This window comes from Plecotus auritus, assembly GCF_963455305.1.
Source record: "Plecotus auritus genome assembly, chromosome: 1".
NCBI classification, from domain to species: Eukaryota; Metazoa; Chordata; class Mammalia; order Chiroptera; family Vespertilionidae; genus Plecotus; species Plecotus auritus.
In genome coordinates, this window is record NC_137770.1 from 107,785,203 (window position 1) to 107,803,602 (window position 18,400).

Here is an 18,400-nt window from a genome sequence, read left to right on the forward strand (position 1 = left end):
TATGAGGTTTCCTGAGAGGTCTCTCCCCAGAGCCACCAGTCTTAGACTCTCCTCCCATGGCTCTAATCCACTCTGCCCTCCCTCCACTGGAGCTGAGGATGAGTGGTTGCAAACAAAATTTTGTGCACTGGCCCTTTAAGAGGGTGCCTGCATCTCTAACCAAATCTCCCTGGCAGACAAACCTTGCTGCTTTTAACAGCCAGGTGTTATGTGGGCACATTTCCTGGATCTGGTGCTCTGGGCTCCCCAGCCGAGATATCCCTCTGGAACTTCAGCAGCCACCTGTGTGAACCCAGGCAGCCCTCTTGCACCTCCACACTTCCTACCAGACTCGATGTGGTTTCTTCTGTTAAGTCCAAGGCTTCTCTCAAGCTAGTCTTCAGATGGTTATTCAGGTTGATTTTTCTATAATTTAGTTGTAATTCCAGTTTCGTCCTGGGAGGAATGTACATTCAACCATCTTGGATACTCCTATTTTATATTTTTAATGGAGGGAAACTTTTTAACTATTTCAACACCTGAGGACATCAGTTCTTTAAAACGTTTCTCTTTCCATTATGGTCTCACTTTCTTTTTTTTCCTGTATTGATCCTTTCACCTTAGAGACTTCCTCAAATGCCTGGTTATCTTTGCTAGATCGCACATATTTAAGATGGAGACATGAAAAAGCTGACTAGAAGCAATTTGTTCATGCGATGATAACTGGCATTTCTGAAGCTGTACTGCTTCCTTGTGTTTACCCCATGTCAGCTGTCAGTTTTCTCAGAAGAATATTCTAATTTCCTGGCTGGAGACCATAAGCCTGGATGTCAGCATTCAGATATCCAAGTGAGGGAACAGGGCAGCAGACATTCTAAAAATTCTGATTATAAAATGTCATTTTACCCTCTGTATCAGTCAAGGTCCAAGGAGTAACTATAAGTGGGTACAGAGAACTTTAGAGTAATCTAGGGCTAAGGGAGAGGACCTTAAGGGTGGCACAAACTTAGGAGTTCTCCACCTTATGTCTGGGACTCAGATCTCATTGACAAAGGTGTGGCTGCAGCTACTGGGTGGTGAAGTTTGATAGGTTGCTTGGATTAGAGTTGAGGCAGTGCCCAGGCAAGCATTAAGTGTCTCTCTGTGGTGCTCTCAGGCTGAGTCTGGTAGCTGGGAACCATAGCTGGGACTAGGAAGAAAATACCTCATTGGTATACAGATGGGCCAAGAGTGGCACACCTCTCCAGAAGACAGGGGGGCAGGAAGTACCTCTCCACAAGACTGAAGATCAGTTCCACCTAGGGAATCAGAACTTTGGGAACCCACTTACTGGCTAGACAGACCGTCACAGGGCCAGGGCTTTGAGCTCACTGTGACTATGTACATTGGGGCCACTGGATATGCCCACCCCTATCCAAACTCCATTGATAACTGGATGGTAATACCAAGCAAACAAAGCATGCCAGAGGTAAAAAAGGAGAAATGCTTAGAGGGTGCAGCTCATTATAATAGTCAATTGTATTAGTTTGCTAGGGCTATCATAACAAAGTACTACAGATTGGGTGACTTAATAGAAATTTATGGTCTCACAGTTCTAGAGGCTAAAGTCCAAACTCAGGGTGTTGGCAAGGCGGGTTTCTTCTGAGGGCTGTGAGGGAATAATCAGGCCTCTCTTCATGGCTTGTAGACCATGATCTACCTTTACCTCTTCACATCTTCCCTCTGTATCTCTGTCCCAATCTCTCTTTTATGAGGTGAGCCATATTGGATTAGGGCCACCCTGATTATCTTCAACTTGATTATCTCTGAAAAGACCCTAACTCTAAGAAAGGTCCTGGGGTTTAGGACTTTTAACATATGAAGTTTGGAGGAATACAACTCAACCTATAATATTAATGAAGAGTGGATTTGGAGAGACAAAATTGGTAACTGGCACACTCCTTGTTTTCAGTATTGTTTCCCATTCTCAACTGTTTGTGTTTTTCAGTTTGAGAAGCAGCTATCATGCTGTGCAATCTTGAAGAAGTTATCTTGGGATTAAATTGAAAGTCCTAAGTAGAATGTCAACTAATCTGTTTTTAGCCCACTTTCACACCAGAGGTACTTGCTGTCTGAAGAATATGCAATACATTAGGAAACAAAATATACAAATATGACATATTAGTCATTATTCTGTCAAGACCAAAGGCCAAACTCAACCTAATACTTCATCAAGTTTTTTAAAAAAGTCATTACATTTCATAAAATTTTTCCTCTTTATTTAAACATAAAACACATTTACAGCATGCAGGTTAAAAAAAAAAAGTAAGATTATATGGCATTTTCCCAAATTAATTATCTTCAAATGTATCTTCAAACACTGAGAATAAACCAATATATTCCACAGGTAAACTCGGACTCTTCTATTGCCTTGTGTCAAATTGAGTTACACACAGTAGTTTTCTTAAGTTAGGCAAATAATTTAATTGTTTATCATGAATAAATATTACTTTTACTTTACTGAGTTACTCTCCTGAACCATTTATCAATACCATTTAGAGGAACGTTAATATATTGAGCACAAAACAAAACACTGCAAATTAAGTGTCAATGTTTTAGATGATCAGAAATTTTCATTTATAAGAGTAAACACTATGTCTAATAACCTATAGCAAAAAGAGCAGTTCACTGAAAACAAATTTATGAAATTCTCTGTACACTGCTGTGAAAGTTTGAAATTATAAATAAAAAAATTCAGATATTTTAAAAAACCTAACATTGTATAATCTGAACCACATGCTAGCTACAATTCAGTTACACAGCTCCAATACCCGTGATACATCTAACAAGAATGAAATTCCCATATTCAGACAAAAGAGGAAAAAAATTCTGCTTCATTGATGAATATTGCCTAAGAAGCAAGTTTTCATTTGAAAACAAAATAAAGTTAACTGCATTACTTTAATCTTGCTGCAATGTTTCATGTCAATTTTTGGAGTGTTTCTTCTGATCAATCCTAAAAGGAACACAATCATTTTAAAGGATGCAGATTACAACAGCAAAATTTTTTTACTATTAAAAAAATAAATAAATTTACCTTTTAAATCAAAATTATATAAAAGTGGAAATTACAATAGTTAAGGAAATAGAAAAATAAGCCAATTATGATCTGAGTCTTCTGACTATGCTCCAAATTTATTACAAATATCTATGTATAAAACTTCTTCAGAAAGTAAATTCTGCCAGCGAGATCCCAACACAGAACTTTCCAAGTTTCTCTGCTGACTGAAAACATTATATCCCCACCATTCTATGTAAATTTCTGCTAAAACAGTTGGGAGTCACCACCCCATTGATGAAGCAAATATTGAAATCTCCTTCCCTATTACTTTTATAGCTCCCTAAAATAAACTGTTGACTTAGTTTTATCAACTGAGGAAAAGGTGGCAAAAACAGGTACATTTAGTACTAATTATAAAATTATGGGATAAAACTAACAAAATAATTTGAGGATTATTAGTGACTTGCAAACAATTTACTATTTCCAGGCTAAGTAAGGTATAAATTATAGTGTATGAATTAGTGTAGGAGGTTAGAAGTACTTCAAGAACTTGAGACCAAAAATTACCTACATATTTGTAAACTTACCATATATTTGTCTGGTTTTTCCACTTTTTTCTAAACTTCCAGTCTATAAACTTAAATCAGCCAATACAGTAGACAATATAAAATTATTTAATTATATAATATCTCAATTCATTTCACTATATTAAGTGGACAAATTAATATTTGTTCAATTCTCATATTAACTACCAGGCTCAATGAAATGAAGCAAGGTGTTAATCTCCTCCCCTCCAACTTTCCCTATGACAATCATGAGTCTGTTCCATGTTTCCATGCCTCTGGTTCTATTTTATTCATCAGTTTATTATGTTCATTAAATTCCACATATAAGTGAGATTATATGGTACTTATCTTTCTCTGACTGGCTTTTTCTACTTAGCATAATCATCTTAGGTTCCTCCATGCTTGTCTCAAACGGTAATATAGATCTTTTTTTTTTACAACTGCATAGTCTTGCACTGTGTGAATGTACCAGCTTTTTTATCAACTTGTCTACTGATTGGCACCTGGGCTGTTTCCAATCTTAGCTATTGTCAATTGTGCTGCCTATGAACATAGGGGTGCACATATTCCTCCTGATTGGTGCTTTGGGATTCTTAGGGTATATTCCTAGAATCACTGGGTCAAACAGTAGTTCCATTCTTAACTTTAGGAAACTGCACACAGTTTTCAATAGTGGCTGCACCACTCTGCATTCCCACCAGCAGTGTGCCAGGATTCCTTTTTCTCCACATTCTCACCAGCTCTTGTTACTGACTTAATGACAGTAGCCATTCTGGCAGGTGTGAGAAGGTACATCATTGTAGTTTTAATTTGCTTCTCTCATTAGTGACTTTGTACATTTTTTCATGTCTCTTGGCCAGCTGTGTGGCCACTTTGGAGAAGTGTCCATTTAGGTCCTTGGCCCATTTTTTAATTGGACTGTTTTCTTTTTTGAATGAGTTGTATGAATTCCTTATATATTTTAATAATTATCCCCTTATCAGATGTATCAATGGCAAATATGTTCTCCCATACAGTGGGATCCCTTTTCATTTCTTTTGATGGTTTCTTTTGCTGCACAGCAGCTTTTTATTTTGATGTAGTCCCATTTGTTTATTTTCTCCTTTGTTTCCCTTGCCCTAGTGTATTGGCAAACATATTGCTATGAGAGATGTCTGAGGTTTTGCTGCCAGTGGTTTCTTCTAGGAGTTTTATGGTTTCACGACTTACATTTAAGTCCTTTATGCACTTTGAGTTTATTCTTGTGTATAGTGTAAGTTGGTGGTCTAGTTTCATTTTTTTGCATGTACCTGTCCAATTTTACCAGCATGATTTATTGAAAAGACTTGTTACGCCAGTGTATACTCTTGCTCCCTTTGTCAAGTATTATTTGAGTGTAAAGGCTTGGTTAATTTCTGAATTCTTTGTTCTTTTCCATTGATCTATATGCCTATTCCTGTGCCAGTAGAAGGCTCTTTTGAATGCAGTGCTTTGTAGTATAACTTGATATCTGGTATTACGATACCTCCAAATTTGTTCTTTCTCAAGACTGCTGTGGCTATTTAGGGTTCTATATAAATTCCTGGAGTGCTTGTTCTAGATTTGTGAAATATACTGTTGATATTTTAATAGATTGCATTGAATTTATAGACTGCTTAGGATAGTATGGACATTTCAATTCTATCAATCTATGAACAGTATATTCTTACACTTGTTTATATCTTCCTCTCTCTTTTTTCAAAAGCTGTAGTTTTCCAAATACAGGCCTTTTACCTCCTTGGTTAAATTTATTCTTAAGTACCTTAATTTTTTTTGTTGCAATGGTAAAAGGGTGTTTTTTTTTGTTTTGTTTTAGTTTCTCTTTCTGAGAGTTCATTATTGGTGAATAAAGAAATGCCATGGATTTCTGGGTGTTAACTTTGTATCCTACATTGCCAAATTTATTGATTAAATTGAGTTTTTTGGTGGAGTCATTAGGGTTTTCTATGAGCAATATCATATCATCTGTGAGTTTTACTTCCACCTTTCCAATTTGGATGCCTTTTAATTTCTTCTTACTGTGTGATTGCTGTGGCTAAGACTGCCAGTTCTATGTTGAGTAAGAGTGGTGAAAGTGGACATCACTGTCTTGTTTTTGTTCTTAAGGGAAATAATTTTAATTTTTGCCCATTGAGTATGATGTTCGCTATAGATTTGTTATATATGGCCTTTATTATGTTGAGGTATGATCCTTTTATTCCCACTTTGCGGATAATTTGTGCACGGGTAGGGTTCTTAAGCCTGGCCGGTGATCAGGGCCAATCTGTGGGGCGATTGGGAGTCCCCCACTGGTACCTGCCTTGGCTGGCCTGGGGCCTGCAGGCTGGGGTAGCTCCTGAGTTGAGCATCTGCCCCCTGGTGGTCAGGGCGCATCATAGCGACCAGTCGTTTCGCCGTTTGGTTGATTTGCATATTAAGCTTTTATTATATAGGACAGCAAATCGATGGGTTTGTGAATACTGTACCAGCATTGCATCCCTGGAATAAGTCTCACTTGATCATGGTGTATGGTCTTTTTAATATATTGCTGGATCAGATTTGCTAATATTTTATTGAGGGTTTTAGCATCTTTTCATCAAGGATACCAACTAATTTTCTTTGTAGTGTCTTTATTTGGTTTTGGAATTAGGATAATTCCAAAGTCTCATAAGAAAGCTCTTGGAAGTGTTATGTTGTCCCAAAGCTCCCTTAAATTATCCTTTTTTATTTTTATTTTCTAATTGCTACTCTGTTTGGATGTTTTTTCCACCTTGTCTCTAATTTGCCTATTTGGTCCTCAGTTTTTTCTAATCTGTTGATTCCTTCCAGGGTATTCCTTTTAGCTATGTCACTGTTCATTTCCAATTGGGTCTTATTTATGGTTTCTACATACTTTTTCATGCTTATGAAGTTCCCACTGAGTTCCTTATAGTTCTCATTAAGTTGCTTGAAGTTTTAAGTTGTTTGAGGACCCTTATCACTATTACCTTGACCTCTGTATCTGATAAATTGCTTGCCTCCATTTCATTTAGTTCCTTTTGTGTCTATTCTTCCTTTTCTTGGGGATTATTTCTTTGCCTCCCTATTTAATGGGTCCAGTCTTCTAGGGCACCAGATCAGGCACGTTAGGTCACAGAGACAGGTCCACTGGGGGTATTGGGTCATGGCAGGGTTGGGTCTTCCAGGGGTGCCAGGTAATGACAGCGTGGCCTGGTGTAAGGATGTAAGGCTGGTTGTCCAAGGGGTACTGGGTCAGGCATGCTGGGTCGTGATGGCCAGCTGGTGCATCCAGGAGAGTGAGATCATGGTGGTGGGGCCAGGTGCGCCCCATCAAGTCAGTGGCATAGTTGTCAGGAGCACAGGTTCAGGTTTGCTGGGTAGCATCAGGCTTGTACATCCTGGGGCATTGGGCTGCAACAGTGGGGCCACGTACACTTGTCTGTGGCCTCAGGGTGTTGGGCCATAGCCGATCCCCACAGACTCTGTGGATCCTCCAAAATCTGAAGCAGGAAATTTTCATTCCATCAAGCTATGTTGATTATAGAATTGGAAAAAAGGCAAATATAATTCCTTTTCCAAACTCTTTTTCAAACTGAGATTCGTTTTTGATATTGTAAAATATTTCTATTCAAGAAAATTCAGCAACAAGAATTTCATGAAATAACAATTAAGTAGCCTTACTCAGTCTCAAATGACTACTTAGACAGTTTTATGATTTCAGTGCTCAAACAGTAGTTTTCAGAAGCAAACATCAGAAAAGATACAAATAAATTTGACTCTGAAATCATTTGTAGTATTGACCTGATATATTGTGTGGGCATGTAGTGTTGTAAGTGGTAAAATTTAAAAAATTTAATCTAAATATGTTTACATTTTCCCCTAAAATAAGGAAGACACTTTAATAAGAAAAAAAAAAAGAAAAGCAACAGCAGCTAGGTAATTTGAGATTAAAAACCACACATAAAGAAACAAGTACAAAAAGCATAATCCTATATGATAGTTAGATTGGCACAGTGAAGACTAAATGCAAGACACAAAAAACAAATTGTGTAATAAATAGGGCCACAGTTGTAAACTGTCATTTTTCCCTCCTAAGAAGCTGAAATTGTACTCTAAGTTTTGTTGGGAAGCAGAGTTACAAGAAAAGTGAGCAGAAAACAGCTGTACAGGCCAGGTATAATTTATACATTTAAAATAGCTGTAATTCTACAATTCCCAGGGGTAAATTTTATAGTTACTGAAAGACTCTGCTTGATATTATGTCTTCTTCATACTTCAATTACTCTCAGCACCTGAAAATGGGAGAAAACAAAAGAAATATTTTCATTTGCATAAAACTTGTGTTTGAGATAATCATGAAAAAACAAAGTAGATAAAATATACAAACAGTTTAAAAACACTTTGGCTAATAGCTATGACCACTTTCCACAAAATTTTTAAAAGAGAAAACAATAAATGATTTGATTTCTTCTCTTTTAATTTACTTCATAAGTAGGACTACTTACGAGCAGTACAATGTTTAAAAAGAGGTCAGGCCCACCCTTCATTTGTTTTTATTCTTCCTAAGAGAGCTATGAATAAGCTGATGCATGAATTACATGTTTTTAAAAGATGGGAAGGTGTAGACAGTGTCAGTGACCTTCTTAAGCTAAGGACCTTTAACGAGAAATGTTATATACATGGAAGCTATTAAAAAAAAAAAAAAAAAAAGAGGGGTAGAAGGATAGGCATATGGTCTGTAAAATAAACAATTTCATCAGTTGTTATCTGGAGGCATCTTTGTATTAAACTACCTACCTATGTGTTTAAAAGAAAAACTCAACTTTCAAAGTATTACATAAGGTAGAAGACCAGCCCTATAAAATTGGATAGTAAAAGTATCAGTAATATTAATACACTGACATCATTCCCTAAAATAAACCCAGTGTTTTAAAATCTTTTTCTTGATAATTAAAATAATAAAAAAATTTCTCAACGAAGTTTTTAAATTTTCAGTCATTTATCACTTAAGTAAATCATATGTTCCCCAATCATGGTTTAAGCGTTAAAAAAACAAAAGAACTACTATCTTTTGGACCAGCAATGAGACAAGCCTGTAAATTTTATACTTTTATAATTACTTAACATTAGCTATCTCACTCGTATGTTAAACTGCCTAATTAGAACTCTACTTTCAAGCTAAAACCTAGCTATATTGAACAAAGGCCATGGTATATGTTCTCTGCTAATGAGATATGAGTTCAAAATTTACATATGAATTTTAATCTGAGCACAATATCAAAAAAGGATAAACTTTCATCTATATTTGTGCTTTAAAAAGCTCCTTGCCCATCTCCCACTTCTAGAAAAGTACCTGTAGGTAATTACACTTTAACTTGTGTAATTCTTAAGAATGACTTCCATTTTACTAATAAAGGGGCTCAAAAATAAATATATCAGGAAACTGAATAACTTTTTTCAACACTGTTTCATTATAATGTTGCTGAGATGCTATATGAACTTAACTCTTGTGTTTTATAAAACATGTTTTTATTGATTTTTAGGGAGGCAGGAAGAGACGTAGAAACATTGATGAGAGATAAACATCGATCAGGTGCCTCCAGCACAGCAAGAATTTTTAAAACATGCAATCACTCTTTAGTCAGGGGCACTGATCTCTTTTCCCTTATATTGTCAAATTAATAAATGACAATAGCCAAAACAGCAATAGCCGTCTGGTGTGAATGAATAAAAATAATATTTTTTTTCATCAGATTGGCAAAAAATAGATTCTTTGGTCTGCCAAAGAATTTTAGTAATTAGTTTAATGTGTGCCATGGGATGAAAAAGGTTGAAAATCACTGGTTTGTCTAGAGAATTTTAAAAAATTGAGGTATCTGAATTTAGATTGGTATTAGATAATATTAAAATATTTTTAGTTGCTAGTTGATTAACAATATTTTGGTGGTAATATTGTGGCTAAGAAAAATGTTATGTTTTAAAGATATATTAAACAGGTCATGAATACATAATTTACTTTTATGCTAACAAATTTTAAAAGGAGTCAAAATGAGAAAAATTATTTAAAAAGTAACGAAGTTCATGAAAATTGAAAAGTCAGGATTCAAACTCAGAACTTCAACATTCGAGCTCTTTTCACTATCTTAGAAATCCTATACGGTGTGGACAAAAAAATTATATTAAATTGTAATGGTGCATTCTCCAAAATATTGCTTAATTCTCCATTCAAATTTAGAACCAATGTTATACAAACTGTGAAAGTAAAAACAGAAAGATTAAAACAGAGATTCTAATATTCATCAGAAACAAGTTAAGCCTAATAATTATCTAGTACTTGTAGTTTCCAAAACACCTACACATCCAGGATTTCCTAAATAATTAAAATCTGAGTTCCTGCCATATGATGAAATATCAAGCAGCTATTAACTAATCAAGTTGTAGAAAAAAATGTTCAGAATATATTACAAAGATAAAGAAGAAGGTTACAAAGTAGCATATATAGACTAGGAATAGTATGTTATTAAATATTTATCAATAATTTAAACCTTTTAATTTAAAACTTATGAAATAAAGCTCTAGAAAGATAAACACAATGTACTGGGTGGTATCTCTAGAGATATTTATCTTTCTACTTTGTAATAGTCTTTAATCCCCTACAAGTAACAAGTATTACTTACATAGTTAAAAACAAATAAGGGTAAGAACTCCCACATCTGTTTGAAAAATCACTTTCAATATGTCAGTGGTCGGCAAACTCACTAGTCAACAGACCCAAATATCAACAGTACAACGATTGAAATTTCTTTTGAGAGCCAAATTTTTTAAACTTAAACTTCTTCTAACGCCACTTCTTCAAATAGACTTGCCCAGGCCATGGTATTTTGTGGAAGAGCCACACTCAAGGGGCCAAAGAGCCGCATGTGGCTCGCGAGCCGCAGTTTACTGACCACTGCAATAGGTAAATGGAAAATGACACAGAAATAACTCATAAGAAAGAAAATATATGTGGGGAAAAAATCCAACTTCATTAATCAACCAATGAAATGCTTGTTGGTTTATCACATCAGAAGCTTAAAAATTATTAATACTCAATCCTGTAAAGAAGCAACAAAATGGACAGTATCCTTGGCTAATATGCAACGTGGTGTAATCTTTCAAGAGCCTTAAAAATGTTCACATTTTTTTACAATTCCACTTTTGGGAATCTTCTGAAAATAATCTAAAAGATGAGGGGGTGTAAAAAAGATAATCATACTTCGAATTTCATATATAAAAATTTCAAGAATGGAAAAAATTAACACCTAAATTACATGTCCAGTAAAAGAAAAGAGTTAATAGCAGTATCTTTTTTAAGTGATCCAAATTTGGCCCAGCTGGCATGGCTCAGTAATTGAGTGTCAACCTATGAACCAGGAGGCTGTGATTTAATTCCCCATCAGGGCACATGCCTGGGTTGTGGGCTTGGTCTCAGGGTGTGTGCGTGTGCGTGTGCGTGTGCGTGTGCGTGTGTGTGGTGGAGATGAGCACGTGCAGAAGGCAGCCTATCGTTGTTTTATGCTCACATCAATGTTTCCCTCCTTCCTCTAGTTCTCTCAAAATTAATAAAATATATAAAAATAAATAAATCGTGAGAATCTAAAAAAAATGGTTAACAATCAATGTTAGAACATTTCCATTTATAGTTATAATTCAAAAGCCAGATATAAATTACAAACCTGTAGGTAATGTATAATGCTTATACTTGTTTGCCTCCTCCACCTCGTACTACCACCACAGGCTGGCTGTTCTGAGTAAATGCACCTCCTCCACGAATTGCACTTGGATGAGTAGGAGAAGCTGCTGGATGTTGCCCAGGACGAATAGGTTTAGCTAATATAAAAACCAAAAACTGGCTTTAGAATTAAGTCTTAAAACATGCCTGTAACTATTTTTTAGGTCTCTTCTCTTTACTTACCACAAATTCTTGTGTTTTGTTTTTCTGTCTTTTTTTCTCTCATTAAATTCCTCTCTCTCACTTTTCAGTTACATCTTTTTCTCCAAGACCTACACAATCCTTAGCCTCTTTAACACTTTATTCCTACATCAATGGTTATTCTAAAGCATGAAATAGTGCTAATGACTTTTCTTTTAATTTTAGAGTATGTTTATTAAAGCTAGGGACACTGAAACAAGGAAGGGCCTAGGACAGTGGTCGGCAAACTCATTAGTCAACAGAGCCAAATATCAACAGTACAACGATTGAAATTTCTTTTGAGAGCCAAATTTTTTAAACTTAAACTTCTTCTAATGCCATTTCTTCAAAATAGACTCGCCCAGGCCGTGGTGTTTTGTGGAAGAGCCACACTCAAGGGGCCAAAGAGCTGCATGTGGCTCGCGAGCCGCACTTTGCCGACCACGGGCCTAGGATAACAGAAGAACTAGGTGAAGATATGAGCCCAGGATGGGCCGCTTTGGCTCACTAAGAAGCCAGAGGAAAGGGGGCCTTTGGGGACAGGTTCAGGGAGTTTGCCTGGGACAAACTGCCTATTGCTGTCCTGTTTGTAAGCCTCATGGGGTCCCTTAGAGTTTAGGAGATGCATGTCTTTGGGGAAGGAGAGGGGGAGGGGGAAGGTCACCCTGGATATGAGGTTCTTCTCTACAGTTTTCAGGAAGGATAGCATACCCTGGAACCTGCATTTTAAGGCGTTTCAAAGGCTAGGCATTTAGGGTCGGTTTTAGGGGAGCACAACTTACTTTTTTGCCATTCTTTTTGCTTTAATAACATTGCTCTATAGTTTATTTCCTACCCCTGACCATTCTTGCATGTGTGTCTAGTTCTTATTTATCTTCTTGTTCTCTTAATGTGATTATTACTCAACTCTGTGCTGCTTTCCTAACAATGCCACTCTTTGGAAAGTTATAAAATAAAAACAGACAAATACCACACTACAACACATAAGGTTTTTATGTGTTCTACTAACCAATTTGTGCAGAATGCCCTCTTCTGGCCATATTCTTTGACCTGACTGCTTCCTTTATACGATCTACTTCTTGCTGATAGCGTTTGCGATCACGAGATGCATTTTCTTTGGCTTCTTTCAGTGCTGACTCCAGAGCTTTCACTCTCTCAGCTGTGGCTCTCAGTCGCTTTTCCAACTTAGGAAGTTCACAGCGAAGATCTGCATTATCACGAACCAACTAAAGGTACATAAATAAGGTTAGGATTCTAGCTATAAGAAGATTAAGAAAATATGCAGTTCAGGAGAAACAAGATGGCAGTGTAGGTAAATGCCAGTACTTGCCACCTCTCACAACCACATTAAAATTATAACAAATACAGAACAACCATCATTCAGAACCGCCTGATAGCTGATTGAATGGAAGTCCTACAACTACAGAAGTAAAGAAGCATGTTGAGACTGCTCGTGGGGCAGGCTCAGAACGGGTTGGTCTGATACCCATGTGTGCCCCCCCCCCTTTTTTTTTTAACCCAGGGGGAAATTGTCCCTTTGGGACTGCCATGAAGAGCAATGGGTCCCAGCCCCACACCAGACCCCAGTCCAAGGTCCCAGAGATGGGAAGAGAAGTCCCCATAACTTCAGGTTGTAAAAACCAATGGGGATTGTGGTTGAGGGACATGCAGGCTGCCAGAGACCCATGTGTCCCTCTTAAAGGGCCCAAGAGGAACATACTTGGACTTGCTTTCTCTGAGCTACGGCGCCAGAGGGCATTGGGAGACCTAGACAAATATGGGGTAGAACTGGATTGTCCGGCACTGGGACAGGAACTTGGGGCCAGCTTTCTATCAGACAGCTTTCTACCAGATAGAGGTAACTGTTCCTATGGTGAAACCTACCCTGTCCCAGGGCTGACTGGCAAACATATCTGAGTCCCCATCAACCTAGAGCACACTGTTTGCTCCACCCTATGATTCTGACCCCAACCTGTACAATTTGCAGCCCACCCAAACTGTTTGCAGCAGCTTTTCCATATGAATGGCCTGTCCTGGCTCAGGCTTCAGACTTTGCTAAAATCTCTCAAACAAGCTGCAGCTGGTACCATTGTGCCCCAAACCTATCAATAAAAGGCCCAAGACCTGGCACCAGCACCAGTCTACCTTGCTTCACAGCTGGGCCTCGCCTGGGCACTTCCAAGCCCAATACAAATAGCAAACATCTGCAGATCTCTCTGTAGTTTCTGCCAGGTGGCACCGGGCAGTGGGTGACTTTGCACCTCCCTGGAGGCCTTAGAGCCAGTGCACCCAGTGGACAGCTTCAGACCATACTCTATACATCCATAAGTGACACACTCAAGGGGCAGACTCAGTGAGCACCATAGCCCTACTGATGCAAGTCCTGCTCCATAGGGGTGTTTCCTGCACAGCAGCTCTCCCACTGTAGTTGCAGCTGATCCTCACAGCCAATTGGTCTGGAGGTCAATTCCTCCCAGTGACATCAACAGCACTCAACTACAAGACTGTGCATACAGTCCACACAGAAGTGCTCCTAGAGTGACCAGCTGGGTACTATGGGACACCTACTACACAAGGCCACTCTACCAACTCCAGGAGACATAGCTGCTCTACCCAATATATAGAAACAAACACAGGGAAATAGCCAAAATAAGGAGACAAAGAATCATGTCACAAATGAAAGAAATGTAAGAAAGCAAATTATTGGACACAGAGTTCAAAATCATGGTTATAAAGTTACTCAAGGATCTTCGTGAGACCTTCCAGGGACTTAGTGAGACTTTCAAGGATCTTAGTGAGAATGCGAAAAACATGGAAAAGGACCAGTCAGAAATTAAGCATACACTAAATGAAATAAAGAATAATTTCAGGGATTCAACAGTAGAGCAGAGGATTCCAAGTATCAAATCAACAATTTGGAATATGAGGAAGCAAAGAACACCTAATCAGAAGAGGAAAAAAGAAAAAAATCCAAAAATATGAAGATAGTGTAAGGAGCCTCTGGGACAACTTCAAGCATATCAAATTATGGGGATGCCACAAGGAGAAGAGAGCGATCAATATAATGAAAACCTATTTGAAGAAATAATGACAGAAAACTTCCCCTACCTGGTGAAAGAAATAGACTTACAAGTCCAGGAAGCAAAGAGAGTCCCAAACAAGGGGAACCCAAAGAGGACCACACCAAGACACATCACAATTAAAATGCCAAGGGCTAAAGACAAAGAGAGAATCTTAAAAGAAGCAAGAGAAAAGCAGTTAGTTACCTATAAGGGAGTGCCCATACAACTGTCAGCTGATTTCTCAACAGAAACTATGCAGGCCAGAAGGGAGTGTCAAGAAATATTCTAAGTGATGAAAAGCAAGGACCAAGATTACTCTACCCAGCAAAGCTATCATTTAGAACTGAAGGTCAGATAAAGAGCTTCACTGACAAGAAAAAGCTAAAAGAGTTTATCACCACCACCAAACCAGTATTATATGAAATGTTGAAGGGTATTCTTTAAGAAGAAAAAGAAAAAGATAAAAAAACATGAACAATAAAATGGCAATAAATACATACCTATCAACAATTGAATCTAAAAATAAAAATAAATAAGAAACCTAATGAACAGAATAAAATGGTGAATAAAATAGAATCAGAGGCATGGAAATGAAACAGACTGACAATTCTCAGAGGGAATAGGGGTGAGGGGGGTGGGAAGAGATTAAACAAAGATCTCATATGCATATATGCATTACCTATGGACACAGACAATAGGATTGCAAAGACCTGGGATTGGGTGGGAACCAGGTGGAGAAGGGCAATGGGGGGAGGGGGTGCGGGGGGGAAGAGGAACACCTGTAATACTCTCAAAAATAAGGCTTTAAAAAAAAAGAAAGAAAATATGCTGTTCATAACTTCTCTTCAGAAAAGAATTTTTTTTAGAAATTTAATTTTAAGGTTTTCCAAGTAGCTTAGCAACAAGCAAGAAATTCATATATTCGTATATATCACACACATATATTTCTCACAAAGATTTAATTTCACTTAAATTAGGGTGTGAGTGAATTGTTCTTTCCTCCTACTAGGCAATGACAATAAGTTAGGACATATATTCATCTGATGGAAATGAGTATCATTTTAGACCCACAAATACACATCAATTTAGCAAGCCCTTATTAATATTTTTGAAAGCAAAAAAGGCTAAAATTTCTGTAACCTTACTCTAGTGCAAACATCAAGTTTACAATAGCAAAGATATACAATTCAGTGTGCTAAGAAATAATTTAAGTAAATAAATCGTGTATCAAACTATAATAAAAAATAAGAAATAGTAAGCATTACTTTTGAAAAAATATGAACTGGCCTGGCTGGCATGGCTCAGTGGTTGAGCATCGACCTGTGAACCAGGAGATAACGGTTCAATTCCTGGTCAGAGCACGTCAGGGGTGCGGGCTCTATCTCTGTGTGGGGGATGCAGGAGGCAGACAATCAATGACTCCCTGTCATCATTGGTGTTTCTCTCTCTTCCTCTCCCTTCCTCTTTGACATTAATAAAAATATGTTAAGAAAACAACTGCCTCATGAACTTGGGGCATTAAATGTAAAAGAACCAAAAAAATTTGTATTTCAGCTGCAAAGACTTATCTACCAGAGGTATTTTAATTACCTTGATTAGATTAAGAAAACTGACAGATTTAAAATCCCAAAAAGGTTTTCATTGGACTTTTGATAAAAGGTTCTTAAAAATATTAACTTCCCTACAAATTGTTAGCGATAATGGAATGGTTCCGAGTATGAACAATGAAAAAATTGCCACTTCTCAATTTTTCAATTCTTGCAACAATCACAAAATATATATATATATATTTTACCTGTTTATGGACTTTAGTGAGTTGTTCAAGATTATTTTCAAGAAAAGAGATTTTTTGTTTCTGAGCAGCACTGCCTCCAGTGTCATCAGAATCGATCTCTGCACTCTAAGAAAAGAAGGTTGATTAATACTATGAACAAATTTTAAAAAAACCTAATCTTAACTAAATAAAAATTGTTATGACAACATAAAATGTGTTAGTTATGCATGCAAAGAATTACACACTATAGACACCATTTATTCAAATGCCCACACCTCAGTATAGTCTTATTACCTTTTTAACTCTGGTGGCTAGATCCTGAACAAAGAGCTTCCGCAGGTTGTGTAAAGTCTGAAGTTCTTTTGCCTTGAATTAAGAACAGCAGTATTTTTGGAGTTCAGACTTCAAATTTAATATAACCAAAGGGGAAAAAAACCCCATTAAACATTCCCCAATCCTATTTATTTTCAAGTTTTTCTTACCACTGTCTCTTCCAAACCCTTTAAGTCTTGTCTTGCCTGTTCTCGTCTATCTTGCATAATCCTAGACAGAGGAAGAATATAGATATATTTTCACCTTTGAGTCCATAAAATTCTAGTTTTTTTTTTTTTTTTTTTTAAATATATTTTATTGATTTTTTACAGAGAGGAAAGGAGAGGGATAGAGAGCTAGAAACATCGATGAGAGAGAAACATCGACCAGCTGCCTCCTGCACACCCCCCACTGGGGATGTGCCCGCAACCAAGGCACATGCCCTTGACCGGAATCGAACCCAGGACCCTTGAGTCCGCAGGCCGACGCTCTATCCACTGAGCCAAACCGGTCAGGGCTAAAATTCTAGTTTTATTTAGCACAAGACTTGATGCAAATATTTATCTGAAAGAAATTCTTAAATTCAAATAAATGAAAGACACTCATTTTTAAAAGTTTACTCATGTGTCTTTCAAAGAAATTTTTATAATGTTTTATAAATCCTTCTAAATCCATTATTAGAAGAAAACTCTCCTATATAGCAATGGAAGAGATAAAATAAAATGTGGCAGAATCCAAAGAATAAGGAGTGGCTCTTTTTATATTATAGAATATGTCACATATAGCACACTGCTTTTATTCAAGATATTCTGATTAATTGGTAATTATGGAGATTATAAATTACTGAAACCCTAGCTTAGTTGGTGAGAGCTTGTCCCAATAGGCCAAGGTTGTGGGTATGATCCCTGGTCAGGGCACATACACAAGAAGCAACCAATGAATGCATAAATAAGTGGAACAGCAAACTGATGTTTTTCTCTAATATCAATAAATAAAAAATTTAAATAAATTATTGAAATTAAAATATTCTACATATTTTATTTAAAATTATTCTCAATAAATTATGGATAAGTTTCAGCAGACTATTTATAAAATCAACTCTGAGATGGTATTACCTTGTTACCTTTTTAACAATAGTAATTCATTTATAAGTTATCTCTTAAAAATTCAAGGCATGTGAAAAATTATAATCCTGAGTTTTCTGTCTGCTCAGATTGTAGAAAACTGAGCATTGACTAAATATACTCTTTTTTTAAAAAACACATTTTATTGATTTTTTACAGAGAGGAAGGGAGAGGGAGAGAGAGTTAGAAACATCGATGAGAGAGAAACATCAATCAGCTGCCTCCTGCACACCCCCTACTGGAGATGTGCCCACAACCAAGGTACATGCCCTTGACTGGAATCGAACATGGGACCCTTGAGTCCACAGGCCGATGCTCTATCCACTGAGCCAAACTGGTTAGGGCTAAATATACTCTTAGTAAATTAGAAAAAGCAACTGGTAAAAAAACCTCTGTTCAAGAGGCAAGGCTAAAATAATAATGTCCTTTTATGCAAGACTAGAGGCCTGGTGCATGAAATTCGGGCCTAGGCCTGGCTGGTGATCAGGGCCCATCTGTGGGGCGACCAGCAGGGCGATGGGGGTGGGGGGAGGGAACCCTGCTGGCACATGTCTTGGCTGGCCTGGTGCCGCCCACTTGCTTGCTGGCCCCGCCC

General features: G+C 37.3%; 1 protein-coding gene across 1 annotated transcript in view; it reads right to left on the reverse strand.

Moving 5' to 3' along the window:
* Positions 1 to 4,517: 4,517 nt before the first annotated feature.
* The window catches only part of KIF5B (kinesin family member 5B), a 91,525-nt gene continuing 77,642 nt past the window's right edge, over positions 4,518 to 18,400 (reverse strand). The window contains exons 21-26 of the mRNA XM_080686169.1: positions 16,852 to 16,912; positions 16,664 to 16,735; positions 16,391 to 16,495; positions 12,543 to 12,759; positions 11,298 to 11,451; positions 4,518 to 7,874 (exon numbers count right to left, since the gene is read on the reverse strand). Coding sequence (XP_080542295.1) covers positions 11,318 to 11,451; positions 12,543 to 12,759; positions 16,391 to 16,495; positions 16,664 to 16,735; positions 16,852 to 16,912 — 589 coding nt within the window. The 3' untranslated portion in view covers positions 4,518 to 7,874; positions 11,298 to 11,317. The remainder of the gene's footprint in view (positions 7,875 to 11,297; positions 11,452 to 12,542; positions 12,760 to 16,390; positions 16,496 to 16,663; positions 16,736 to 16,851; positions 16,913 to 18,400) is intronic.